Source organism: Rhea americana, unplaced genomic scaffold (genome assembly GCF_003343005.1).
Source record: "Rhea americana isolate MKP2758 unplaced genomic scaffold, rheAme1 scaffold_58, whole genome shotgun sequence".
Classification (NCBI taxonomy): Eukaryota; Metazoa; Chordata; class Aves; order Rheiformes; family Rheidae; genus Rhea; species Rhea americana.
Window position 1 is genome coordinate 3,736,152 of NW_028186734.1, and position 27,848 is coordinate 3,763,999.

The 27,848-nt window shown below is 37.6% G+C and overlaps 1 protein-coding gene across 1 annotated transcript; it reads left to right on the forward strand.

The window, feature by feature from the left end:
* Positions 1 to 1,986: 1,986 nt before the first annotated feature.
* Positions 1,987 to 26,785, forward strand: THOC1 (THO complex subunit 1). Its single transcript, XM_085319356.1, has 21 exons — positions 1,987 to 2,107; positions 3,506 to 3,579; positions 3,685 to 3,745; positions 4,412 to 4,478; positions 5,876 to 5,994; positions 7,238 to 7,286; positions 7,801 to 7,896; positions 8,284 to 8,366; positions 8,911 to 8,984; positions 11,366 to 11,474; positions 12,688 to 12,819; positions 14,310 to 14,410; positions 16,360 to 16,426; positions 16,593 to 16,643; positions 17,323 to 17,393; positions 18,725 to 18,820; positions 19,658 to 19,723; positions 22,328 to 22,411; positions 22,649 to 22,796; positions 24,299 to 24,377; positions 26,382 to 26,785. The coding sequence occupies exons 1-21, from the start codon at positions 2,015 to 2,017 to the stop codon at positions 26,675 to 26,677; spliced, it is 2,016 nt and encodes a 671-aa protein (XP_085175482.1). The 5' UTR covers positions 1,987 to 2,014; the 3' UTR covers positions 26,678 to 26,785.
* The last annotated feature ends 1,063 nt before the right edge of the window (positions 26,786 to 27,848 follow it).

The window sequence follows — 27,848 nt, forward strand, 5'->3', positions numbered from 1 at the left end:
CTGAGATAGCTCATGCCTTAGAGATAACTCTTAAACCAGTATTGCTCCTTCAGTGCAAAGAACAACAAGCTTAATGTACAGGGTAGTGAGATGAACCTTATTTTTTTTTTTTTTTCTGTGAAAGAAATTCAGGTCTCCAGTGCCCTTTCAGGTTTGGAAGGTGCTCCCAGTTGGCCTCCAACTCCTGCTTCTGAAGGATGCAGGTCTCCTGGCTTGTACCTGCCAGCCCTGTGGAGGTTTCTCCAGCATGCTGGGATGTCTATAATGGCACTGGGCACCTTTGCTTACTAAGCTGAATTGCTCCCTGTATTTCTAACTGTAAAGTAGAACCACAAGGGCTTTTCAATCTATTTTCAATATGAAAATTGGATAATTCCTGGTCAACTTTCACTCTATTACACATTCTGAGGGAATGGGGGGGGGAGTCAAATAAATGAATCAGCCCTTTCCTTTCAGTTATTTAATATTATTGGGGGGCGGGGTGAGGAAGGAAAGAAGGGAACAGAAGGGTAAGACAGATGGGAGAGGTTTTAAAAAGTAAAAGTCAGCAACAGAGTAACAGCAGAGTTTTTCAAATTTAAATCCATCATAAAATTGTGTTTGATTTTCTCAATTAAAAAAAAAAGCAATATGGAAATATTTCTGGCAATATTGCACTTTTTGTGACGTTCTATTTTCTTCCAAATGTTACATATTTTTGGCCAGAGCTACAGCAAACTCTTCAGACAGGGATAATATTTGAGGACCTGGATAGGGTCCTCAGAACAATTCCCGTAAGGTCAGAGTTTAGTATCCTTAGGAATCCTCTCCAGAGAAGTACAACAGCAGGGAGCCAGCCTTCTCCCTTTGCTGGTCAGAAACCAGCAGATCAGCTGCTTGTGCAACTGTGGTCCAGCAGCGACCAGTAGTGGATGGTTAGAGAAAGAGTGCTGAGAAAGCATGCATGGAGAGAGAAGCAGAGCCCCCGTGGTTTCTGGCAGACCAGTATTCCCCTCCCAATAAATCAGAACTGGAGGTTCCCTCAGTGTAAAAACAACAGACCTTTTGGGATAATGCAGCTAACTGCTACTGGTTATATTATTAATTTTGCATGCTTAATAATGATCATAGTAACAACTTATGCCATAATCTTTTCAGCTTCATTTGAGATCRTAACTACTGAAATGAAGCAACAAAGCAGCATTTGAGTTTGGGGGAAGTTCCTAAATTGTTTTTCACTTTGAAGAATAAATAATTTAAAATTCACRTACATTCATCAGAAGACATAAAGGTTATTTTGACCAGGATAGCGATTGCTCAGAAATGACTCATTCAGCAGATGGAAGTGTTGACTTTGGAATGATACAAGTTATCAGTAGGCAGTCCTTCAAATTGAACAGGTTCCCGATGCTTTTGTCCCACTCTATTCAACATATGGTATCTTTTATTACTAAACACCTGTCCTGGGTTGACAACGGTGTAGCTGACACATACATTTCCAAGTCCCTATTACAAATATGCTTTGGAACAGGAYAGACTGCCGTGGAAACCACCTACATGAAACGTTTTTTGCTTTTTAAAAAGTGTCTAGTCACAAAGACCACATACCCTTAGTTAACTTAAAAGCCTGCTGTGGACAGAGAGCTTTCCTCCACTTCAGCCTCCTCACCTGCACAACTTTCTGCGTAGCAGACAGCTATACCCTGACAGACAGAAAAGCCCTCAGCCGATGTACTCCGGTCTCCTCACCCCGCCTAAACGTGTTCAGAAAAGGGCTGGCAGCCCACGGCCTCACAGCCCTGCCCGACAGCAGGGGCTGCCCGCCACGGCCGAGGGGCCTCCTCGCCTCCCGCCGGCCGCGCCAGGACCTCACGGCGCTGAAGCCAGGCGTGGGGCGAGGGGCGCCTGCCAGCACGGCCTACGGACCTCCGCGGCGGTCCTGCCTTGCCCCCCGCCCTACTCCCCGCCAYGAGTGGGCGGGAGCGCGGGCTCGGCCGTGCTTCCCGCCCGGGGGAGCGCGGGGAGGGAAGGGAGGATGGCGTCATCGGCGCGCGCCGAGGAGCGTCGGAGGGCCGGGACGATGTCGCCGCCGCTCTTCAGTCTGCCCGAGGCGCGGCTCCGGTTCACGGTGAGCCTGGCGGCGGCGCGAGCTCGGCTGGAGCTCCTCGCCCCTCTTCTGCCGTTCCGAGCGGGTCCGAGCCGGGGGAAGGCAACGTTTCGCGTCAGTGTAGCCGCTCTGCCTCGTTGCGTCGCCCCTCCCCCTCTCTTTCCGCCTCGGCCCGCGCGCGCCCTCTCCGCCAGCCGCCCCGCCGGGGCGCGCGCCGGCTCCCTCGCACGGCCGTTACCCCCCTCACACACACACACACCCCCCCACCAACGGCCCGCCGGGGCGCGCGCCGGCTCCCTCGCACGGCCGTTATCCCCCTCACACTCACACCCACACACACCCACACCTACACACCACCAACGGCCCGCTGAGGCGCGCACCGGGCTCCCTTCTGTCTCCGAGGGTCCGGCACTCACTCCAGGAGCTTCTCAGTGTTGCCTAGCATCCCAGTGCAGAGTCATGACTGTTGGAGGAGGAGGAAGGCTGTGCGAAACAATTTATTTTGTCTACTTTGGGCTTCCTGAATGAACTGGGATTGGGAAAAGGGTGAGCAGCAGCGAGGCAGTGCTAGATTAAGTGGCTGCTGAGAGCTCAAATGTACAGCTGGACGAAAGAAAGTACCAAATTCAAAGCTGAACTCACCTACCATCCCCTTTTCCTGTGCTGTGGAGTTGCATACAAGTGCAGAAGAGAATTTGACTTAGCACGTATGCCAAAGCAATAAGTGTATTTTATTTTGCTGTCTTGAAGAAAGCTCTAGGAAAGTGTGCAAACATTTCCTAACCTTTACTACCTTGGATTTTGATGCAGGGAGGTAAACTCCGCTAACTGGAGAAACAGATAAAACTCTGCATTCATAGTGTTCTAAAGCCACATAGTAATGTTATGACAACAGGAGTGTAGTTTTATGAGGTCTCCTCCCTGTTCACTTTGGTGGAGGAGAGGGAATCTTGAGAGAGGGTTCTTCCCTTTCCTGTTCTTGAGTGAGTTTTTCCATCTTAGTGCTATTGTGTGAGTATTAAGTCCTATTAACCTGTGTTTATGCATAGCTAATGCATGGTAGTCCTTGTCAGGATATGTATTACATGGCAATAAAGTTGTTCTAGCTTGTCTGACTGGCAGGTGAAAGTTTGTGTATAAACCTTTCAGCTGTTCCAGATGCARTGTCATTAAAATAGCATGCTCCTTTATATTTCACTTGAAATGTTATTTTCAGCATACTGTTAGTCCTGATTTGAGGTGTGATGATCTGCTGGGTTATAAGTTGTTAATAAAAGTTCTTTTTAATTTGGTGCTTGGTGTGTCACAAATAGATTCCTCAGTATTTCTGCTTTCTGTTAGATAGAGGAAGAAAGTAATCCATCAGAATAACTTTGGTTGCCTAATGGTTTTGTAATCTTTTTTGTTTACCTTATGTAGACTTCCACCAGGGAGGCTCTGAATAACAAAACTATCAAACCGTTGTTGAACGCATTCAATCAGATTCCTGGGAGGTAAGTAGCTGCCAATTGAGTTTAAAAGGTGGCTATTCAGATTGTTTTTACTAATTTTGTTTTTAATAGTTGTTATTAACTAATGTAGATTGTTTATATTTGCAGTGAAAATGAAAAAAAGTGCACTTTGGACCAAGCTTTTAGAGTTATTGTAGAAGAAGAAATAGTAAGTAGTTCAAACTGCTACAGCCTATCTGTTGAAGTAAATGAAACTTCTATTTGCAAGTTAACATATAGTAATTTAACAACAGCTTAATTTAGTTTTAGCAAATTGTTTTTTAAAAATATGAATTACTTAAAGGTTATGTAATTAAGATTTAATATAGACAATTAAAGTAGGATGAAATTGCTGGTTTTATAGATACCACACTGATGAGAGGTGCTTACTTAGCCTTTTCCAGCAGTTCTTTGTGATGCTTCTGAAAATCTGCTATGACTTAAAATTGTTTCTCATAAATATGCCTTATTCTACAATTATACTTCCAGAGTGGAGTGGGTTATCTATTACTAGCATGTACTGCATGACAGTAGATTAAAGGACTCAAACTATTTTGGTTTTGATATAGCTTCAATTTAGGCAGAATGTAGAATAATAGTTTTCAGAGATAAACATCTACACAATAGGTATTGTAGGGTTTTTAATGACCAGAAGAGGTCAAAAGATGTTGCTAATTAAATAAAAAATTTAAATAGGTAATTTATGGGTCTGATTAATAGAATTCTTGAAATTTTGGGAAGTGGTGTCTGCCTGGGAAACAAGAATTTTGGCTTCATTAAATATATTAATGTCAAAACAGAGAATTTTAATCCTGTCATGTGTTTGTGTGTTTAGATAAACAAAGCTCCGTGTGAAAATCTCCTGGCAATTATTTCTCTTGCTATTAATGGAGTCACAGAAGGTGAGCATCTTTGTCAAATCTGGTAGCAGTTTTAGGGGCTGGGAGGTATTGGTTTTTCATTTGTTTGTTTACTATCTTTTTTTTTTTTTTTTTTTTAAGTAGTCTACAGTACAGCAGTTAGCTTTGATAATATGTGGTCCTTATGTTAGTGGTTGAATAAATCTGTCGCACAAGAGATGAGTGAAGTACAATATATCTAAATTCAGTTGTGTGTGCAGCAGCTATGTTGGAACCTTTTTTCTTTTTTTTTAATATATAGTGGAAAATGTGTGCTTTTGATTGTAACATAATTAGGATTTTCTACTCCTATGGCCCATGTAAAATGCTTAAAAGTCTCCCATTCTGATTTCAGATGTGAGGCCAATGAGGCTATAAGGTTAAAAGGCTTATCCTAGGTTTCCTTCTCAGTCACTGACAGAGCCACAGATAAGGTCTCCTGAATGTCTGTGCTAGTCTCCAAGATACTGACCTGTTAGTACACAGCTGTTTTTCAGATACCCAAGTCTGTTATTACAACTGTCTTTTGTGTCAGAGATCATTGTGCTAATACCATCTGAACAACCTTTGACACTCTTCGATGTGTACCTGAACCTATCAAATACGGTTTTGTTTTAGTAAATATGTATTGAATGCATATGTATTTTATGAACTGTAGAATAACAGAACCTATGATTATGAATGCAGACATTACCAAAGTACAGAGCACCGGTATACTGACTTCAGGGGTGCTTTACTTGAGGAAAAGACTTTTGAACTTTTTCGGTTTGTAGTAGAATCAGCTGTGGATTTGGAAGCCTGAAGAGTTCCCTTGTGTGCTATAAATGGATGCAAGCCTGATTGTTAAGAGCTCTACCATGTAGGTTTTCTATTGTTAGTAAAAACTTTAAAAGAAGCTCATATACARCAGAGGTTTCATAGTGACTGTGAGAGAGGCATAAGGCATGTATTCAAGTTTCTGGCCAAGAAACACGTGTAAAAGCTCATAGTGCATTTTCTGGGTAAGCCAAAAACTGTGTGTGAAAGCTCAAACTGTTATGCTTGGCTTGCATCAAAAGCTTTCGAAGAAGCATAACAAAACTTGTCATGGTAGGTATCTTGGTGGTAGGTTTTGTTTTATTTTCCTTTTTTTTAATTTCATTTTTTTCATTTTGGTGGCTTAGAGTTTTGTCATGTTTATTATTTGTTATACATTAAGACGAAGCTTTGCAAATGCTCATTTGAATCTGTGTACATAAGGAAATAGGTTCAGTATAAGTGCACACTCTACCTTGGTGTTTTTGTTAGGCTTTTTAGGAATCCAGGAGATTTTTTTTTTAACATAATGTCCCTTGACTTCCATACATCTTTATTCATTCCATTTCAAATTTGCTGAATAAAGTATATCCCATTCCTCGTAGGTATTTGCACTGCATCAACCCCTTTTGTACTTCTGGGAGATGTTCTGGATTGCCTGCCTTTGGATCAGTGTGACAAAATCTTCACTTTTGTGGAGAAAAATGTTGCTACATGGAAATCAGTAAGTATTTTTTCCAAAATATAGTTATTACAAAGCTTTTATCTACCTGAACCAGGTTTACAAAAAAAATTTTGTTTTTGTATCTATTTGTGTTAAAATAGTCACGTTGAGTACATTTTATTTTGAAGTTTAAAAACAATGAGTTAGAGCAAAAGAAGTCAGAAAATTAATAAAAAATCATAATTTTGATTGATATTCTGTTTTAATTCTTTTCTATCCAGTCTACAGTGTCTTTAACTTACGGTGTCTGATTCCTGTGAGTTTCTTCACTCTTCACCTTTTATGCAACTCCTTCCTCTGGAATTATAGGAGATTTCTCCACTCTAATCTACAGAGAAAGAAGTAGTCTTAGTCACTTCTTTAATTAGCTTTCCATTACAGGCCTATAGCAAGAATGAATGTTTTGCCCTAAAATATTTCTGCTTTTGAAGAACAAACTGTTTTGGGGTCTATATGAAGGTTTTATGCTCTTGCCGTACAGCTGTGCGGTAACAATAGGAGAGCTTCTGTGACGAGCTGCTGAGGTTCTTGTGCTGCAGTTGCTGGTTAACTGAAGAGGGAATTCAAGGTCTCAGGCAGAAGTCTTAACCTGCCTGCATTTTACTTCAGGATCATAAGAAGTCTTGGATCTCAAGATCCTTGGTTTGCTATTTGAAACTGCAGTACTGCCAGAACCGCAAGTGGCAGCAACTTAACGATTTGCTTCGGGAATACCTGAAGAGTAGTCCAGTTTCTGTCAGTGTTTTCCTGGCCTGGATTTCTTGACTCCCTATTCTATTTCAGATAATCTTGTTTTCCATGCTTTTATTCAATGCTTGTTCTTTTTCATTAATTGCAATATCTAACAATTTCTCCTGCTGCAAAATTTATAGTGCTGTGAATGCTCTAAATCTTGTATGTTTCTCTTTACAGTTGTACATAAAATGCACCTGGAAAGATAAAGCAGTGAGACTTAAATTAGTGTATTTCAGGGAAAAAACTAGATGCTGCTGTTGTAGTTCATTGTTGCCATTTTTTGTATGGAAGCTAGACTTAAATTTTGTTTTATGCTTCCTTGAAATGAGTGAGACTACTTGTTCTATACTGCCTTTTTGTGAAACCTACCTCTTATGGAAAACTCAGATTTAGAGCTAACAGTAGGAATGACTCATATTTACTCGTGATACGTGATTGAATTAAAAACAATATGCTCAAGGAGGTTTTGCTGACTCTTAATGATCTTGATGCCTTTAATCCATTTCAGAATATGTTCTATTCTGCGGGGAAAAATTACTTGCTACGAATGTGCAATGGTGAGTTATAACTTTTCATGGGGGTTGTAAAGAACTCCGTATCACAGCAGTTGAAAGTGAGTTTAATAACTGAATTACATAAGGATGTCTTCAGTATGTAATAAAGTTAAAAGATGGATTGCTCATCTTAGCAGATATTCATAAATCTTGCTGTTTGATGTAAATATTCTGACCTTAAGGTAATCTTTTTCATCAGTGTAGACAGTCATAGAAGAATATCTGAGAAATATCCCTCAGCAATGATAAGCCCCCTATCAGAGACAGTATTTGTTTGAATTGGATTCCTTTTGAATTTAACTTCTCTAACCATTGTAGCAATTAAGAGAATTGATAGAGTGCATGGGGGAAAAATATGGGTGGTCTGAAGATGTTAATATTACTTAAATTTACAAATCTTACCTGCCTTTCATTAGCTGTATAGGTCATGTAATTAGCACCTCCTAAACAAATGCTTGTGACTGAGAAACTGGAAGGGAGATAAATACTAATAATCTTTACTTTTTACAACATTTAGACCTCCTAAGAAGATTATCTAAGTCACAAAACACAGTTTTCTGTGGAAGAATTCAGCTGTTCTTGGCTAGGTTATTTCCTCTTTCAGAAAAATCAGGTGAGATTTTGCATTTCATCATAACGTTTATAAAAAGACCAAGTTCGCTGAATCTCATAAGTTTAAATTGCAGACCAAAATCTTTCAGAACTTTTGTCTTAGTTATTGTGTCTACCCTAGAACTTGTAAGTAGCTTTCACAGAATCACAAAATGGGTAAGGTTGGAAGGGACCTCTGGAGATCATCTAGTCCAACCTCCCTKCTCAAGCAGGGTCACCTAGAGCATGTTAGACAGTTCATTTGTTTTGATTTCCAACACAGATTTCAGATTCTGTTTGTTTAAAATTCTTTGTTATAATTGTAATAGTAATAGATGATAAACAACTAACTGAAGGAACTAGTTTATGAACATCACAGCTTCTCAGACTGACCCTTTGTTTTCCACAGGACTTAACTTGCAGAGTCAGTTTAACTTGGAAAATGTCACAGTTTTCAATACCAATGAACACGAGAGCACTCTAGGACAGAAGGTGAAAATTCCTATGTCACTTTCTACTTGTTCTACAGAAAACCATTCTGAAAGCCTATAAGATTTTTTGCACAGAAATACACTACTCTGAYTGATACTTAGAATTCTGTGTTCATAATTTAGGTGTCCCTCTTCCAGGCCAAATTGCTAATTCTGGAAATTGGCATGTTACTCAGCACATTAAAATGTGCAAACTTTTAGAAAATAAGATTTTGATTTCATTGTGAGGGGTGAGCACTGTCACTTACTGTAATAAGTTTTCCCCGTAATGTACAGAGTATAAAGCTGTCCCTTCAGTTTTTCTAGCAGGCTTGCTTCTGGCTGTGGAAAGCAAGGGAAGTTGTACTTTTCAAAGTACAGTATGATGTTAAGACAGGAATATGCTGTGCAGTTTACTGGACTAATGCTGTAGGGATCTTCTGCATTAGGAGCTTAAACTTTGTGATCTAAACTGTAGTAAAATATATAAATGAAAAAAACCTATGAAAACTCTGCACAAATTACAGTAGTATTTGTATCATTTTTTAATTATTTTTTCCCATTAGCACATAGAGGAGAGAGAGGAGGGAATGGACGTAGAAGAAGGTGAAATGGGAGATGATGAAGCACCAACAAGTTGGTGAGTTTATAGTAATTCTAATAGATGAAACAGGATCTTGTAGGGTCACTGTTTACACCTACTTTCGTAAATACCCTTGAATGTTATACTTGGATTTCTACTTATTTTGAGGTATATTATCAGGTACTGAAAAAGCCACACATTTTGATCAGGCAGAAGTTTTACAATGCATCAYTTGAACTGATTGATAAAATGTTCTGATGAAATCCAATTAAACAGTGAATCTCCTCTAAAGAAGGTATATTCGTAGATATTTAAGCAGTAGTTTTCAAACTTGAGTAGTTATAGCTAGTTCCTAGTAGGAAGCTTTGAAAAGCAAATCAAATTTCTGAAAGTAAGAGCAAGAGAAATCCACGTCAGCACATAATGGCCTTTAGTTTTTTAACATACCCAGTGTTACTCAACTGAAGACTTGAATTTTGAAAACAATAATAAATCAGATATTAACAGAAATTTTGTAGACCACCATATAACAGTTCAGAGGTTATTTATATTTTCTGGCTTGCAACATAAGAAGAAATAAACTTACATACTACTTAAAGGTAAAATAGATTGCCAATACTTGAATTATAATTGTCATAGTGATACAGTTGAAAAGAGGTTCATTAAATTGGCTGAAGGAATTACAATGTTCTTAAATTGGCACAGCACTGTAAATGAGCAGATGTATTCAGTTAAGCTTTTTCTAACTAACCACACTCCTAATGGAAAGAGGAAGGTATGCAGCATATGGAAAGCGTTGTGGCTAACATGTTTTTTGACAGATTTTTGGGGATAGTGATAATCATAGAATCATAGAATCGGTAAGGTTGGAAAGGACCTCTGGAGATCATCTTGTCCAGCCCTCAAGCGAGTGGCCAATACGGGGATCAAACCCGCAACCTTTTCATTATTAGCACCACGCTCTAACCAGCTGAGCTAAACCTAACCCCCAGTACACACAACTTTGATTAGACAGTGTATTTTTTCAGTTTGCTTCCTAGCTCTATTGTGATGTGGGTGAGTTTTTGCCATCAGAGGCATCAAATGGCTGTTTTATTACCTTACATTATTAGGTAGTAAACTTGTTACAGCATGGGGAAAAAGACTTTACAAATGTGGGCTTTGGATATTTTGTTTGTTTTTGTTACATGTTTTTTGATCCTGCAGACCCTCCTCACCCTCATGTTAGGATCACAGTAGTTACTGCTGCACTTCCCAGTCTCTTGTGAGCAGCCCTGAGATGAAATGGTACATGGGCTCTTGCTGCTAGTGTTCCTCTTCACGTTCATCATATTTGTTCTATCTTTTAGTGTCATTTTGATCAAATTTTATTCCTCTGACAAGATAAATTTCTTCACTCTATGTTAGTATTTTCAGATCTTAAGATCTCCAGAGCTTCTTAGAATTGTTTCTCATAAGATGAATCTGATTGCAGTAGTAATGGCAGCGTTGGACTGTGAAAATACTTTGTTATGCTTCTGTATAGGAGAGAGTCATTAAAGCACTGGGTTGGAGGCACTTCTGAATAAATGAGGAAAGCCACTTTAGGCAAATATTGGCTAGTCATTTCTCTATCTGTCATGATTTTTTCCTCTTTGTTCTAAGTTATTCTTAGTTTTAACTAGAAGAACCTTTCTCTTAAAAAGAAAAGGTTCTGAGAAAATCAGTGTTCTTCATTCTCATGGTAGTTTTCTGCAAGTTACCAGTTAATTAACATGCAGTATATGCAGTTGTTACTGTGGGTGAAATTTCTGCTGTACATCATGCTTTGTGAGTGTTTTGGAAAATCAGATCTGGTAAACGGAGAATATGACTTTAGTGTTGTTTTCTCGTTGAACTATAAGTGGATAACTCAATTCTGTTAAAAATCACTAGCATTAGACTCCATGTTTAAATCCAGTCTCTAGAATCATGTTTCCTCCTGCCCTCTTAAGATTAGACACAACCTGGCAGTGTCTCAGTCTAAGTGGAGGTTGCCTGGAAGAGGAAAGAAATAACAGATTATTTGAAAAAAAAACATTCTTCGGCCAAAAAATATTGTTGTTTGTCTCTCACAATTCTCTCAATTATCTTGGCAAAAGTTGTTCTAGTAAGATATATTAGGGAGATAATGAATGCATGCTATATATACTTTTAGGAGAAAAGACTTTGTTCCTGTTTATTCTTCAGATACTGTAAAACTTCTTACTTTTTGTGCTTCTTTTATGGTAAGAAAGTAACAGAATACTGAATGGAAAACTTTTGGGAAAAATTCTGAATTACAGTCTTCTCAGGGCTTCACTGTTAGTTTCATTATTTTACTTACAACGATATTTTGGAGGATTGCATATTCTTGAGTGGACTTGAGTTTAATATATTGCTTTGAATATGGATTTTCATAAGTTGTTGTTGTTGTTCAGTTCCATTCCAATAGATTATAACTTGTATAGAAAATTCTGGTCACTTCAAGATTACTTTCGGAATCCAGTGCAGTGCTATGAGAAAGTGTCATGGAAAACTTTTCTTAAGGTAATCAGAGTTTATTTCAACTCTTGAGCCTAAGTAAAATAGTAATAATAATAATAGTGTATGGGGAAATGCATTTTACTGTTTTCTAAAATAAGTCTTTGACACTAAATAATTTATTAAGATGTACCATAAATCTTTTAATAAAGCTGAAATTTATGACTTGCTGTCAATTACAGCAAAACTTTGTATGTTACAATGATGTTAGAAATACAATTTTTATCATTTGTCAGCTGCAAAAAGCAGAATCTGTGCATGCGAGTGTTTTTTCTTCCAACAAGAAAAGTAGTTTTACCTGTTCCTAGATCTGTTGCACTAAATGTAGATACGTATTTAAATTGCTTTCAAATAGAGCCATGTTGATCCCGGTGGGATCCTATGCAGGATAAGATTCTAATGAAATTTGGATTTTTTTTTTATAGAAGCAATGACTTGAACCTATTCTTGCGCCAGTTGAGTAATTATTGGTAGTGTTTCAGTTTTGCTAACTGTAAATGTTGAGGATTATTTATCACTAAGTTACACTAGTTTCTTCACAATTTACTACTCAGTTTTCATTTAATTGTAAGAAGCCTGTTTTTTAAATCCTCATTCTCTGTGCACTGGTAATAAGAAATAAAGTCCACTCAGATAGCCTACTAAAAATTCATTATAGAAGGTTTACATTCTTAGTGTTAAAAAAAAAGAAAGAAAGAAAGAAGAAAAAGTGAATAGGACCAGGGACCAGTCTTAGTTCTTTCAGATGACTTTTTTTGACAGTTTTTTTTTTTAACTGCAGTTTTAAGGTTCTGAATTGATTTTAACACTACAAATGTAGTTTTCATTCCATACCTTTCTTGTATGTGCTTTGAACAACTTAAGTGATATATGAATATAGCGCTGTATCATCATATGGATTTTTGCTTCTTGATAACATCTCAGCAGTAAAGCATTCATGCGGTGTTCACAATGATAATTTTTTTATTCTTAGTGTGTTTTGAATGCTCTAAAAAATTAGACATTCTGAAATGATTTTTTTAAAAAAAACTTTCAATGTCTAAGATACGTGTGACTTTCAGAGAATCTTTATTTACTGCTCAGTGTGGCAAATGGATGCTGCTTTGACAGGCTAATAGTAAGTCTACAAATGATTTTTCAGTCAGCACTAAGTCTAGTATAATTTTTTAGTTAACTGCATAGTTGTGTTTTCCATATGGTAAATAACTTTGTTTTATAGTACTCAGAAGAAGTTTTGGCTGTTTTCAAAAGTTACAAATTGGATGACACTCAGGCTTCCCGAAAAAAATTGGAAGAACTAAAAACAGGAGGAGAACATGTGTATTTTGCAAAGTTCCTAACTAGTGAAAAGGTATGTGATTTCTTTTCTCAGAATCACAGAATGGTTAAGGTTGGAAGGCACCTCTGGATATTGTCTAGTCCACTCCCTTGCTCAGAGCAGGACCAACTACAGCAGGTTGATCAAGGTCTAGTCAGCTTTTGAGTATCTTCAAGGGTAGAAACTCCAGAACCTCTCTGGGCAACCTGTTCCARTGTCTGACCACTTTCTTTAGAAAGATTAGTTTTATTTATTTATTTATTTTCTTTCTCTGTGAATTTTCTCAGACAGTCAATGATTCAGGGTTTCCTGTTTCTGGTACATTTATAGCATTTGATGTGTATTGTTACATTTAGGAAGGGAAGTTAAAGGACAGTAAATATTTAAAGATCTATTGCCTTCTTATTGTGTTACAATTACATGTTCTATACCTGGTGTGTTAGCAATATTTTCTGCCTTATTATGGTCTTGTTTAAGTTGTTTTGAAAAAAAAGCCTTGAGAGTTTTGAATTCCATTAACATTATCACAAAAATACAGCACTCCGTTGAAATTAATGCTCAAATCATTGTCTGTTTTTTGGAATAATATATTCCTTTAACTCTTAGATCCATGCATTAGCAGGTGACAGAAAGTAAGTCTTGATGCAAAATGAGTTTTATTTTGGGGAGTAGGTAAAATCTCAAACTTCTGATATGTGTATCAGCAGTTCTAAAACAATAAATAACAGAAGATATAGAACTAGTCACTTAGTTAACATCTAATAATCAAAGCTCATTTTCTCTAAAGAATCTTTAACTGCTTCCTTTTTATGATCTTTCATGCTGCAGCACATGGGTAGATATCAAGCAGTGTATCATTGTGCAAATTTTCATGAGAATGCTCCCTTTTCTGGTAGCCATAGCAAGTAATTCCTAGGCAGAGTGAGCAAGCTATCTTTCAAGTATTGAAAAAAAATCAATATTTGTTTGTTCGAGTTCTTGCTCACTTCAGGGTGAATGATGTCTTAGAATGTTGTGAAGTCCAGCAATATAAAACTAGTTTAACAAAAAACTAGAAATTTACTGTTTACTTTTACACTCAGTTCCTCACATTTCTAAGTGATGGATTTCATTAGGAGTTTTGATAACTGTCTTCTGTAACTTTGATAACTGTTTTGTGTGACAGTTTTACTGATCCTTGTACTTCGTGGAGCACTTTCTCAAGAGAATTGGTGATATTGAATCTAGGTTCTGTAGTGCCTTATCGTCATCTTTGTGTAAAAAAAACCATCTCCATCTGGTTTATCTAAAAATCTTTGTAGGATTTTACAGTTATGTATGTGTATGCTTAGTGTCTTTAAAATGCACATATATTTAGAATCATAGAATCATAGAATCAGTAAGGTTGGAAGGGACCTCTGGAGATCATCTAGTCCAACCTCCCTGCTCAGCAGGGTCACCTAGAGCGTGTTAGACAGGATAATAATTTCCTTTGTTTTTGTTAATAATAATTTCTTTTATTAATAATAATTTCTTTTGTTTAGTTGATGGATTTACAGCTGAGTGACAGTAACTTTCGCCGTCACATCTTGTTGCAGTATCTAATACTGTTTCAGTATCTAAAGGGACAGGTCAAATTTAAAAGGTAATGTGGGAATATTTGTGTTTTGAGGATGGGGAGTTAAGAACTTTGGGTTAAACCAAAATGTTTTTAGAAAGCTTACATTTGCTGGTTCTACAGCTGTTGTGAAACTTGCAGAGCCTTGGACTGGTAAATATAGAAGATGCTTTGAAGGGCTTAACAGATGGTTATTGCTGGAAAGGGGAAGTCTCATTTTTATCTTTACTTCCCTCCACCTGATTCTCTACCCTCCTTTGCAGTGGCTCTAGTGTTCGTTGGACTCTCTTAAATTTGTTCAGTAAAAAACTATCTGCTCATCTTTGCAGATTCAATTTTCTGCCAGATTAGTGAGTTGAATGGGATCTCAGAGGAGTAGAGGGCATTAGAGCTGGCTGAAGGTGAGTGCTGACCAAGAGAGGGAAGGAGTTGTAGCCTCTCCTCAGCCTCTCCTTAGGCAGCAGCAAGCTGTTAGACCAGCACAAGCTATTCATATGTGGCTTCATTTTGAATTTATATTGACTCTGAGATCTTCATGTGACATTGCTGCTTTTTAATACCAAAATTTGTCTAAAATATCAGGAAATAGTAATGGTGATTATTGCTTTTATAAATTGATAGGACAGAACAAAACCCTATCCTTTTCCACTTCACGCTCTAATGTTACACTGAAGAAATACCTACCAGTCTTCGTTTCCTGTGCCCTTGACCATATCTGCATGTAATCATTAATATTTAAGGCAGCTGTTTTCAGCTGTAATCTAGTGCTTTTTATAAACAGATCTCAAAGCACTTTGCTAACTAGGTTAGTATCATTATCCTTATTCTATAGATTATTTACCAAGGCAATCCAGTGGCAGAGAAGGAACAGAATCCAGCTCTCCTGAGCTGCATTTCTGTACTGTAGACTGACTATATGACACTCACTAACACTGCAATTCATTAAAAGTACTAACTGATTGGTGGTTAAGGATGGGGTGATATATAATTAGATATAACATTTGGTGCAGGTGTTGCAAAATAATACTGGTTATTCTCTTCCTTAAAAAACATAGTGAGCTTTTTTACATCCTGTTAATTAAGAGAAGCTAGTTCTAAAAGTCTTTTTCATGTTATTGATTAGCCATAGTTATGTATATATTTGCCATTTAAGGTACCTTCATAAAAAGCTTCATAAAAATCTGATTTGTATTGCTATTGAATATTTTAAATGGAGCTTTAATAGCTATGCTTCAAATAGATTCTTCTTCAAYTGGTGAAAAACAAAAATTGGGGTTTTTTTTATCTGACTTCTAATGTCTTTAAAAAATTCTCATCTCTTCTTGGGAATGAAATGGACCATGTCTTAGGTACACTATTTATTTCACTGTTTTCTTTCTGCTTCTACTTACCACTGTATTACAATTCTAGCTATACCAAGAAGATATAGTGTCGCTTGTTTAGTGACCTCAGATTGTGCTATAGACTTCGTGTTTTGAGATTTTTCAAGTTCTGTTTACTGCCTGTAAAGTAGTTGTTTCTTTTACAATGATGTTATCTACAACAGTGTTTTAGTTTGGAGTATGCTTTTTGCAGTAAATCCCTTGATTGTACTCACTTGCTGTACTTTGGCCATTAGTGCTGTACATTAAGGAGTGATCTTGAATTATACAGATGGACTTTTTATTGGATGAAACTAAACTGAACATGTATTCCAGGAGCACGTCTAATTTTCCACTAGCTAATGAATGTTCAGTCCATGGGACCAGACCAGAACCCATTCAAATTACCTTTTTCAGCTCTGATCTAGCCCCATCTCAGAAGAGTGTAGTGTAAATGCTGGATCCTTGGTGCTAATTTGTGCTGTAGATCAATTCCTCATGTTTAAAAACATATTGGCCATGAGAAATTTCACAAAAAAAAACCCTTTAAAAAACGTGCACTTTGTATGTTAGGCCTATTTTATAACTTTTTTTTTTTTTTTCTTGGCAATCAAGTTCAAACTATGTTCTAACAGATGAACAGTCTCTTTGGATTGAAGATACTACAAAAGCAGTTTACCAGGTTGGTACAATAGATACTTCTACCAAAAATACACCAAAAAATGATTATCTTTTATAATATTAAATCACCTGTCTATGAAGCAGGCTCCACCTTTTTTTTCCCTCTTAGTATTCTGCTACAGATGTCATACAAAAAAATTAACGTTTTTTTTCCCTCCCAATTATAGCTTCTTTCAGAAAATCCCCCAGATGGGGAAAGATTCTCAAAAATGGTAGAGGTAAGTACTTTGGTGCATGTCTAAACAAAGTGTATGCAGAGAGTAAAACAGGAGTATCAGTTTAAACTAGCTTTTGGAACATAAGTGTAACCTCTAAGAAAATTTCATCCCATCTAAGCTAAAATAAATAAATAAATCTTATAACATCTTTTTATTTTATAGTCATGTTTTTCCCATGTTTGCATTAAACATATTTCCCATGGGTTTTTTTCCTTTCTCCTGGACCAAAATGGAAATGTGCATATATTTGCACATATAGGGAGAGGAGAGACTGGTTATTTAAAAAAACAAACAAAAATGACAGCTCCTTCTCACAAGGGAATTCTGTGTGAAATATCATGGAAAGGAATAAGATGCAAGTGGAAAATATGAAAAAAGATCATCTTACTCTTTGCTTTGGCTGCATGTTTTTTTTCTTTTTTTTTTTTTTTGATTAGAGAAGGAGAAATAAAACCTTTCCCATAGTTATTATAGAGAGAGATACTGTTAATGAACAAACCAAACCAGCTGCCTAGGATTGTACCTGTGATAGGCGTTCAACTGATGATACACAAAATAGAGTCTGAAGTACACAAGCTAAAACAAAATTTTCCTCTTAATATAATACCTTAATTAAAACTCTAGGGCCATCTTTGAAAGTGGTTATGACCCTAATTTGAAATGTTTTATGTTTCTGTAGCATATATTAAATACTGAAGAAAACTGGAACTCTTGGAAAAATGAAGGCTGCCCAAGCTTTGTGAAAGAAAGGTACCTTTATTATCAAGTAGAAGTTTGATGGTTTCTGAAATGATATTTGACTTCAGAATATATGCTGGTGGTGTATACGTACTTAGTGATTCATACACTTGAGATCTGTATATGTGCCTATTCCTTCTGTGTGTTTTCTACCAAAAATCTTAAGGCTTCGTTATGCCTGCGAAGAGGTGGTCATGTATGTGCAGGACTTGGGAAGGCATTCCTCATGGCAGCATTTGTTCCCTTAAAACCAAGGATTCAGTGACTGGGGAGACTGACTATGTTGTCTCCCTTCCTGTCTAAGGACATACCCTAGGATGAAGAAGTTAGGGGCTCGCTTTCCTGTATACCAGTTTGGATTGCCTGTAAAGGAGTCTTTGGGATTGCAGCTCTGACAAGGCAGCATACCCAACAAGTCTTCTTTCGCTTGCCTTTTTTAATTAAGTTTGTTACTTGATAGTGGTCACTTACCTGAAAGGAAAAAATGAGTTAGGTGGATATAGCCATCAAAAGGTTTCCTGTGCAATTAGTTACTGCCTAGTGGCAAAWCTGGAACTTTAATTCAGTACACTTACTTAGCTATTACAATGTGCTGACCAAGCAATCCTTTCATCCTTGCTCTTTCTGCACGCACACTATATACCCTCTTCACGGTAAGGAGCAGCCCAGTCATAATCTCTTTGGGAGTTTCTTTCATGGAGAAATCAGGTGGAACCACCTCTTCCTGATTACAGCCTTTTGTATGAAAGAGAGGGTGGTGGTGACAAGAGACAAATTACTAGTGGGAGAAAAAAGTATAAAATTCTGAAATTTGACTTTTATAAATATTCTGTCTCCTTTAGATCTCAGCCAGAGTTTCAGCTTGGGTAGGTCTTCCCTCTAACCTCAGTGGTCTGGGATCTCCATTCTCTGATCTCATAAAATCAGGGGCGCTTGGGAAACGAAAACTTGGAATCATAGTGCAGATGATTSCAGCAGCGGGGTAGATCACGCTTAGTAAGCGCTGCTGGAGTAAATGTGATTTGCTTATTTTTTCCTGTAACGGGATTCCGATAGACCTTCAGATTTGTGAATGAACTAATTTTGGAGTCTGGCAAATCCCTTTCCTCGTCTTTTCTGTACCTTCTCTCATATTCTTTCTTTCTCTTTCCCTCTGTCTGTCTTTCTCTCTCTTCTTTCTCCCAGCTCTCCCTTCCAAGAGTCACAGTACCTTTGAATACCTTTGTTGTGATTTAGCTAGAAGCCATCTGAACTAAATTGGTCTGATTTTGTTCTCTAAACATTACTGGTTTGATACTAGAACAATCTAGAACACTTTTCTTTTTCTCCCCCTCTCTCTCCAGACCTCCAGATTCAAAGCCAATGAGGCCTGTGAGAAAGAGGCCAGCTCCAGAGGACTTCTTAGGAAAAGGACCAAACAAAAAAATCCTTATGGGGAAGTACGTTGACTTTTTCGCTTCAGAGGCGTTTTTGTTCGTCTGTTTTTTGTTGTCACTGGCTGCCAGTAATTTTCAAACTTCTTCACTTTGAAACTGCTAAGAAAGAGTATCCAAGGAATGTGTCATTTGGTTTAAAGTTTACAGTAGACTTCCTTTCCTTAGTCATCTCTTATAGATACTTTATGAATAGTCCTTAAGTTACAGACTGAAGATCAGTGTTTTTGTACTTGCTGGATCAGTTTTTATTCTTTTGTTGACTTTGTTTGCTTAAAATGTATTTATGCCATAGATTTTAAAATAATACTCATTGGCATTTTATCTTGGAGCAAAGAATTTTTCTTGCTGGGTCCTCTCTAGCAAAAGTGTTTATTGTGCGTTTTATCAAGTGCTGCATTTTTCCATTTCCTCTGTAGGAGAAATTATAGTCTTTTCATTGTAACTGTTCACCCAACCCAAATATGGACGTTTTGGCCTTGTCTTGACCTTCAAGACCTTGTACTGAGTGTTTAGTAAAATGTCCTTTTTGAAAAAGAAAGTGATAAATTATTTCCGATATCAAAACAGAACAGACCAATCTTTTCTAGTTTGGAAAGAGAGAGTTTTATACTGTTTCTGATCACAGATCAGCAAGGGAGTACAATGGAAATTTAAATAAACAATTTTTCTCAGGTAGGATTTTTGTCATCTTTGGTAATACCTAACGTGTTTGTATCACAGACACTGTGTGGTATGATTTATTATAAAAACTTTGAGATGAGAATTTCTGTAGCATGTTTCTTGTGTCTTTACTGAATGATGAATGTGGAGTTTAATATGGAGTTATGCTTCTCTTTGCAGTGAGGAGCTAACACGTCTTTGGAATTTATGTCCTGACAACATGGAAGCTTGTAAATCTGAGAGTAGGTAGGTACCTAAGAAAAGGTACATCATTGCCTAAAGCTAGTTTCCATCCCTCTGGTTATACAAAACTGTTACAAAATTCTATAAGAGAAGCAGATAGGGTGGTCCTGTATGTTATGCCGTTTCACTTTGTGTCTTGAGAGTAGCAAATTATATGGAACTTTGTCTTGAAATCTCCTTATGGTTTTCTTTACTAGTGTAAGTGCTGTCCGTAATTTTCATTGTTTAGTAAAGTAAAATTTAAACTAAAAGCCAGATGAAAACTTCTGTTTTATGGAGGGTGATTGTATAATTGAGCAGCTTACATAATAAATGACAATTGCCAAGTCTGGCTCTAATGAAGTTAACAGGCTGGTAAGTGTTGATTTGCATGCAGGCACCTGCTTTAATAGTACTAGGTAAGAGAAAATAGGGCTAACAAGCATTGTTTCAGAGCTTCATGGATCTACTAGTGATGCAGATGCAGAAAAATACAGTTTTGGTTATCTCTTCTGCTTGCACAGTACAGGAAATRCTGATAATGTACTTCGCTTTGTAGTTGTACGTAATTCCCTTTTGTGCTGACTTGGTATCTAATATTATAATTTGGATAAGGAATGGGACAGTTTCCAGGGAGAACTTCCCCAGTAGTGGCTGAAAGGGCTGGATGCTTAGGAAGAAGTACTAGATATGCAGTTTCCCTGAATAGAGCGACTGTTTTACCAGAGGTTGAGAGCACTGCAGGAGAAGAGTTTTCGTTACTGGTGAAGCTGGGATGTGTTGGATGTCTCCAACAGGATATTTGTCTTTGCCAAACAAATGCTAAAGGTGGAGTTGTGTTTGAAACCAAAACTTTTGGTTCTCTGTGTATGAGTATGTTGTGCTCCAACTTTCTAAAACAAATGAAACAAACTGAGATGAACCAAGAGAATGTATGCCATGGTAGCATGAAAGAGAAGATCCCAGGAGATCTGGATTCAGTTCCAAGCTTTACTGTGGACTTTATGACTGAACATGGACAAGTGGTTGTAACTTTTGGCTTTGATTCCTCATCCCTTCATTCAAATGGGGATAATACTTTTTTATCTATCTTCTTTACAGATAACTTTGGGGGATAAAACATAGCTTATGTGAAGTTTTTGCATAGTGCCAAATACAATAGGATTCAAATCAGCTGGGCTTTCGTGATGCAGCCTTCAATATCAATAATAAATTGGTGCACTTAAATATGCATGGGACACTGCTTTTCTGGACAAAACTTCTTTTCAAAACAAAACTAAAGTGAGTTTATAGACTGGGGTTCTTTTTTTTTTTTTTTTTTTTTTTTTTCCCTGACAAATCACTAGGTTCCCTTGTAGGAGGGGGACGTGTCTTTGTCAAACAGATCAGGTCACTGAGAGCCTGCTTTGTACAGCTGCACCTGTGACATAATATTGACTCTCAGTACCCTACAGGTCTAAGGAACATAGTGTAATCTTCAACAAGCTTTCCTGATTTTTTTTTTAAGGTTATGATTTCTTATGTATTTGTTTTAATATCTTACGGAAGCAACTGCCAAGTGCAGAACTTTGCATTTCCCTTCACAAGATTCCTGTTGTCCCAGTTCTCCAGCCTGTCAAGGACCCTCTGAATGGCAGCACAACTATCTAGTGTACTAACTGCTCCTCCTGATTTTGTGTTGTCTGCAAGCCTGCTGAGGATGCACTACGTCCCATTTTCACGGTCATTAGTGAAGGTTTTAAACAGCATTGGTTCCAGTATCAACCCCCGAGGGACACCACTGGTAACTGTCTTCCACCTTGACATTGTGCCACTGATCACAATGCTGAACTGGCGGTTCAGCCAGTTTTCAATCCACCTCAAATCAATTTCTTCTGATACGTGTAGATTTAAACCTATCTTGAATGGACTTTAACTGAAGTACATTCAGCAAATGGTACAGATACTACCATGGGCAGTGAATTGAATGTGTTTGAAAAAGGAGCCACTGGGAGCCACTACGATACAAACCTTGGCGAGTATGACATTAAGCTACTTAGTATTTTTTCTGCTCTAAAATTAGTGACCATAAGTAAATGGAATGAGGAATAGTAGTCTTGCTTTCTCTGATTGCGGATGAAACTGAAATGTATGTGTATAGGGGAGGAGACCACGTGCTGCATATTTTGTTCTATTAAGTAGTACAAAACTAAGTCATTTTGATTCCCAAGTGTTTGAGAGTTGTACATGCAGGAGTATGTTTCTATTGCAGCCAGCCAGTTGTAAGAGACATTCTTTTTGAAGCTCTCATTTCCTAATTGACAGAATTGTTGTCTTGCATCTCCCTGGTCTTTCTCACTGAACAGTCTTTACAGATGTTCGTGTTGCTTTTTAATAACAGAAGACTTAAGCACATTTAATAGGCAGTGCTAGCAACTACCCATACACTTCGGTGATTATATAGTAAATAATCTCATAGCAACATGTAGCTAATAGATTCTTAAGTTATTCAAATTTAACATTTGCAATTAGATTTTTTTTCTAATGCCTCTGTGAATACAGTTTGAGAAATACATGAAGTAGCTGAAAAAACAGCTCTGGTAGAAAAGAAAATGTGAGGAGTATTAAACTCTTTGTTTTATTTTATAGGGAGTATATGCCAACACTGGAGGAATTTTTTGAAGAAGCTATTGAACAGGCAGATCCTGAAAACATGGTTGAAAATAAGTACAAGTATGTAATGTCTTTTTTTTTCTCTCTCTCTCTCTTTATTTTCCTCTCTGTCATGTTTGGATTGTTAAATAAAACAATCTGTTCTCTGTATTACTAATATCTGTGCAGGACTCCAGTAATGTACAAAAAGCTTTACAAGTTTGGACAGAATGATATTAGCTAGGAAATGACTCAGATCTTTTTCTGTCCTTTTATAGAKGAAAGATTGTTACTAACCAAACTTGTATTTTATTATAGGGCTGTGAACAATTCTAACTATGGCTGGAGAGCATTAAGATTACTAGCACGCAGAAGCCCCCACTTCTTCCAGCCAACAAACCAACAATTCAAGAGTTTACCAGAATATCTAGAAAACATGGTAATCAAATTAGCCAAGGAGCTGCCTGTAAGTAGTACTGTCCTGTAATTTCTGAATTCATTTGACTACTTGCTTACCTTTTTCTGTAGACCATTTGACGTGGGGGGAAGAGGGGGAACAAAAAGTATAAAAGGAAAAGGCTTGTACACTAAAAGTAAAAATGGCAAGTAAAATTGGTCTAATCCATGAAGAGCTCAGTAACACTGAACTTTGAAACACTTAACAGCTGTTACACTGGCTAACAAATTAACTGTTGAGCTCTGCTGTGGATTCAGTGAACACTGAATCACTATGGTGATCTGAGGGGGTTTTGCACCCATGGCAGAATTAGTAGACAGGGATATGTAGCCTGGATACTTGAGTTCAGTGCTATAGTGCGAACCACCCTCATTGAAGACCAGCGTTCTGGATCCCAAATAGGGGTAGCTAAGACCATCTGCTGACTTGCTACTGGGATGGCAGCCACTAGTAAAGGGGCAGAGTATGCAGATGAAGATAACACGCTAAGTTAAAGCAGCAGGATTTACTAGAGCTCTTCTGACAGCTCTCTGATTTCTAAAATATCTAAAGAAAAATAGAACCTGTAGACTTGTAAGTCCAAGGCACTGACTCCTTTGCGTGTTTAGCAGTAGAAATTTGAGGTGTATGTATTTTCAGATCTCTTTATACACAATTATAAGAGAGACTACCAGTTGAGGGAGGGAATTTCCTAAAGCTTTGACTTAACACACAGCCCAGCAGTGTTTTACGGGTATGAACCCTTACTTCTCTATTGCAGAACTTCCTTTTCAGTAAAGTGAAACTACTGAAGTATGAAGCTTGGATTATAGCTTTTATGTTTGGTCAGCAGTTGAGGTTAACTAGATGCTAAAATGAGTTTTAGAAAAAATGTTGGAGGTGGAGGGAGTTTATTGTATATTTAAGTACCACTTTTTGCTGTATTCCTGATACTACTATCATTTATAAGTATGTTGTGGCAAAAGACAAATACATAGGTAAAGGCTGTGATTGAAGCATAGGAAGAAGAACCCTTTTGTTCACCTTGTCTGATCAGTAGCTAAATCAAGGCAATATTGTTTACTTATTTGTCACTTTTAACTACTATACAGAGAAGTGAGCCTACAGATGATACTGAGAGGAACAAAATTAGCAAAGATGAATTAAAAAAATGTTCCTCAGTGGTGCAGACTTCTCTAAAGTTGGGTTTATTTAACTTAGTTTTGTTTTTTAAGAAAGCTATAAAGCTCGGTATGTAATGTTTAGTTGTAGTCATTGTGAAAAGAACAGGAGAAAATCCTATGAAGTCAGTGGATACTTTCATTAGACTTTTTTATTATTATTATTAATAATGTGTTTTAGAACATTTGTTACTAGTGTTTTGGATACAGAAGACAGGGGGCGGTTAAAATTTCAAGTGGGGTCATACYAGTTTTTCCATTCTAACACATATGCCAGGGACCATCATACAGCTGTAAAATTTCTCTTTATACACAAAATTCATCCAATGATATTTAGTTCTCTCATTGTAGCCTCCTTCTGAAGAAATAAAAACAGGCGAAGATGAAGATGAGGAAGATAATGATGCTTTATTAAAGGAAAACAATGAAAGTAAGGTTTGCATGTTCTTGGTCTTTTCACAGTTTCTCTCTTGACGCATATTGTAGAAGCTGTGTTTTATCATATTTTCTTCTTAGGGTCACCTTATCCTGGTTACCCTGATGCTGACGTTTACCCATATTCTGCAGAGGCTGTACCTTTAGTATGGCCACACACAACTAGTAACCCCGTAGTTTCATGATTCATGCTGCTGAAAGGGTCCAACTTTTTCACACTGGATCAGCACTTTCATTAGGAATCTCCAGCACCATTCCCTGGGAGTGGTGTATGTTTACAGTGTTGCTAGATGTTCATAGTTAAACAGTCAGCATTGCTGTGTAACTACTTACTTGAGTGCTCCTCAGCCTCTCTTACCTGTTGTTTCAACTCTTTAATAGCTGTGGGTAAGTGTCTTCCTCTCGCACCTGCTGAGGTAGGTAGTTAAGCAGCTTTCAGAAATAGATATATTCCGTCTCTGAGATCTTTACTTCCACTTTATTTAAGTGTCTTAAAGTCAAATCCTTCTCTGTGAAAAGAGCAACCTTCCTGACAAATGTCATCTCTTGTTCCTCTGTGTGGAATAGTCCCTCCATTTTTGTCTCTTACCTATAACCTCAGTATGTCTTGCTCTTAACTATCCTTCCCTGTCTTCTGTGTCTGTGAATCTGCCTTCTTCCATCCTCATTCATGCTTCCATCTCCTCATACCTTTTCCCTTATTTGATGTATCTCTGTATGCTACCTCTTGGAATCCAATATGGACAAATTGGATATGTAGGTTGTGGAACTCTTACAGCAGATATGACTAGTTATCAGTTCACTTCATGATTTTGTTTTTGTTCTGTTATTGGAAAGCCTTCTGTAGGTCTGTATACCATTGCCCTTTTCCATCTAGCACCTGACCTCTTTTTCCACAGTCTCATTGCCAGTAGTGCAGAAGTTCTTCAGCTTACCTCTACCTGAAACAGCCTTCCCAGTTTCACTGTGTTGAATTTACATCTTTCTTTAAATCTTGTATTAAAGCAAAGATGGGATAGGTGCAATCTGCTATACCCTCTGTTGTTCAGAAATAATGGAAGTGATCTGAGCACTTTTGTTGTATTGCTTGTGGTCTTCCATTCTTTCCCCTTGATGAAATGGCTTTAGTTCAGATAAATGTACRACTGATGATAAGCATTGGAAGGAGTTACTTTAAGTCCATGCCATCTCTCTCTTCAGGTGGTGCAAGAATGAGATATATATAAAAAATTAAGAGCATGATCAATTTTCCTGCATCAGTAATTCATCCTTTGGGTTTGTTTTTTTTTTTCCTTTAGTGTGAAATGAACATGGGTGGTAAGCCACGGGTTATAGACCATGGTGAGCTACATAAATTTGTAAATCTACTTGTGTAATCACTGCAGCAGTTGGATTCTCAGCAAAGCACAATATTTGGTGTTTTTTGTCATGATGCCAGAATGAGAGCAAATACCTTGAAGTACTGGCTACATATCAAATTTAATACCCTCTTCATGCTCCTGCTGTTAGTAGGAATATTAGACTTGTTTTATTTCCACAAACTGAGGGAAATTAACTTGGCATAACTTCATCAAGTGACTAAAATAAGTCTAGAAGACAATGAAACGTTAAAGACCACTCTGCATTTTATTCGACCTGTGTATCGAACATTGCAGGTTGCTTGTAAAAAATCTGTTTTCATTTCTTAGCAATTGTCTTTAATAATAATTAATTATTAATAAAATCAATAAAAATCAAGCAAGTGATATTTAAGAAACAAATTTTTCATTTCTATGGGCAATAAGGGATGTTTCTTTTGAAACACAGATAGGACTTCTGTAAAAATCCGTCCATTTGAAAGCACTCAGAACTACTAAGTAGGATTTAAAGACTAGCTGAAAGATGTTAGATAGTCTGTTRGTGAATAAATAACAGGTTTAAAATGGGACAGATGTTGCTGTAGCTGTATCTACTTGAGATATTCCTTGAGTCTCTCTGATTTTTTTTTTTTCCTCCCCAGGTCCAGAGGTACAGCGGGACAAAGCCATGACTGGTGAACAAATTGAGTCATTTGCTAACAAGCTTGGAGAACAGTGGAAGGCTTTGGCCCCCTATTTGGAAATGAAGGACTCTGATATACGGCAGATTGAGTTAGATAGTGAGGATATGAAGATGAGAGCCAAGCAGCTGCTGGTTGCCTGGCAGGATCAAGAGGGGGCACATGCAACACCTGAGAATCTGATCACTGCACTGAACAAAGCTGGGTTAAATGACCTTGCAGAAAGCTTAACAAATGACACTGAAAACAGTAGTTAACTCACTTCAGATTCTAACTGTCGCTGTTGTTGAGGTAATTATGACTGTTGTTGCTAGGTAACAAGTCTTTGGTAGGTATCAATTAACAATAAAACCTTTTTATAACACTGTTTGTTGTCTGGCCTTTCTGAGAATTGAAGGATTAGTCATCCTGACCCAGAAATAGCAATTTAAGCACCTGGTGCTTAAATGGTGGAAATGTAAAAGGGAAAATGGAGGCAGCAGCAGCGTTCTGTGCAGACTGTAGAATGGCTTGGTAYCAGCAGAGCCCAGGCCTCTTCTTTCAGACAGGGTGGCTAATGGTCTGTGTAACTGCACACTGTCATCTCCGTGGTTTCTCAGAGCATGCATAGGTACGAATGTCTTTTGATTCATCAGCTGAGGTGTTGGGGATCTGCAGACTACCAAGATGCACGTTTGCAGTGCAACTTTGAGGAAATAGTACTTACTTRCTTACTTACTTTCAGAAAGACTGGTGTTCTTGGAAGGGTGCAGCCATAGATTCTCCTGTCAAGAACGAGGGGGGTTATGCATGTTTTTAATAATTATTAACTTTAGTCTCTGCATATACATTTATGCCTGGTTATGTGCAAACCTCTCTTGAGCAAGGATAAACATACTTTTTTTTTTTCTCCGTTCATTATTGTGTGATGGCTTATTTCATGGTAAGAACATCATAACTTTCTTTCTTTGATGGACAGAAGCTGTTCCATGTAGCAGGATTTAGTTTTGCTGGAAAAAAATCAATTTTTTTTCTGTTTGTTTTTTGTAACTGGCTACAGTTTTGTGGATGTTTGTTTCTTGTGGTAAAATTTACCTAATTGAGTGGAATTTATTCTGAGTAGTGGGAAAGCTACTTACTTATCAGAAAATTTTTCTCTCTGCAGAGTATTCTGTTTCAGCGATTAAGGCTAGCTCTGACTGGCCGCAGTGGTGAGCTAGCGACACGGAGGCTAGCTCCTGCCRCAGGCCTGTTGTTTAGACCTTTCTGTGCCTGCTTCCCCCTTTGGAYTGGACCAGGGAGAGCTTCAGCAAAAGTGGGTATGGGCCAATATGTGGACTGTTGGAAATAATACAAGTTAGGTCTGTATCTCACACTGCAAATAAATGGGATGCTCAAGGAAATTAGGAAAATGAAAATACATGAAGTTTTTCTTGCAGTAGGTATGTG

What these genes read in the sequence shown, in the direction of transcription:
- THOC1 (XM_085319356.1), top strand. Translation starts at nt 2,015, where the DNA reads ATGGCGTCATCGGCGCGCGCCGAGGAGCGTCGGAGGGCCGGGACGATG. An exon ending in TCCTCTTTCAGAAAAATCAG is followed by an intron (nt 7,897 to 8,283) that starts GTGAGATTTTGC and finishes TGTTTTCCACAG; the next exon opens with GACTTAACTTGCAGAGTCAG. An exon ending in GATTCTCAAAAATGGTAGAG is followed by an intron (nt 16,644 to 17,322) that starts GTAAGTACTTTG and finishes ATGTTTCTGTAG; the next exon opens with CATATATTAAATACTGAAGA.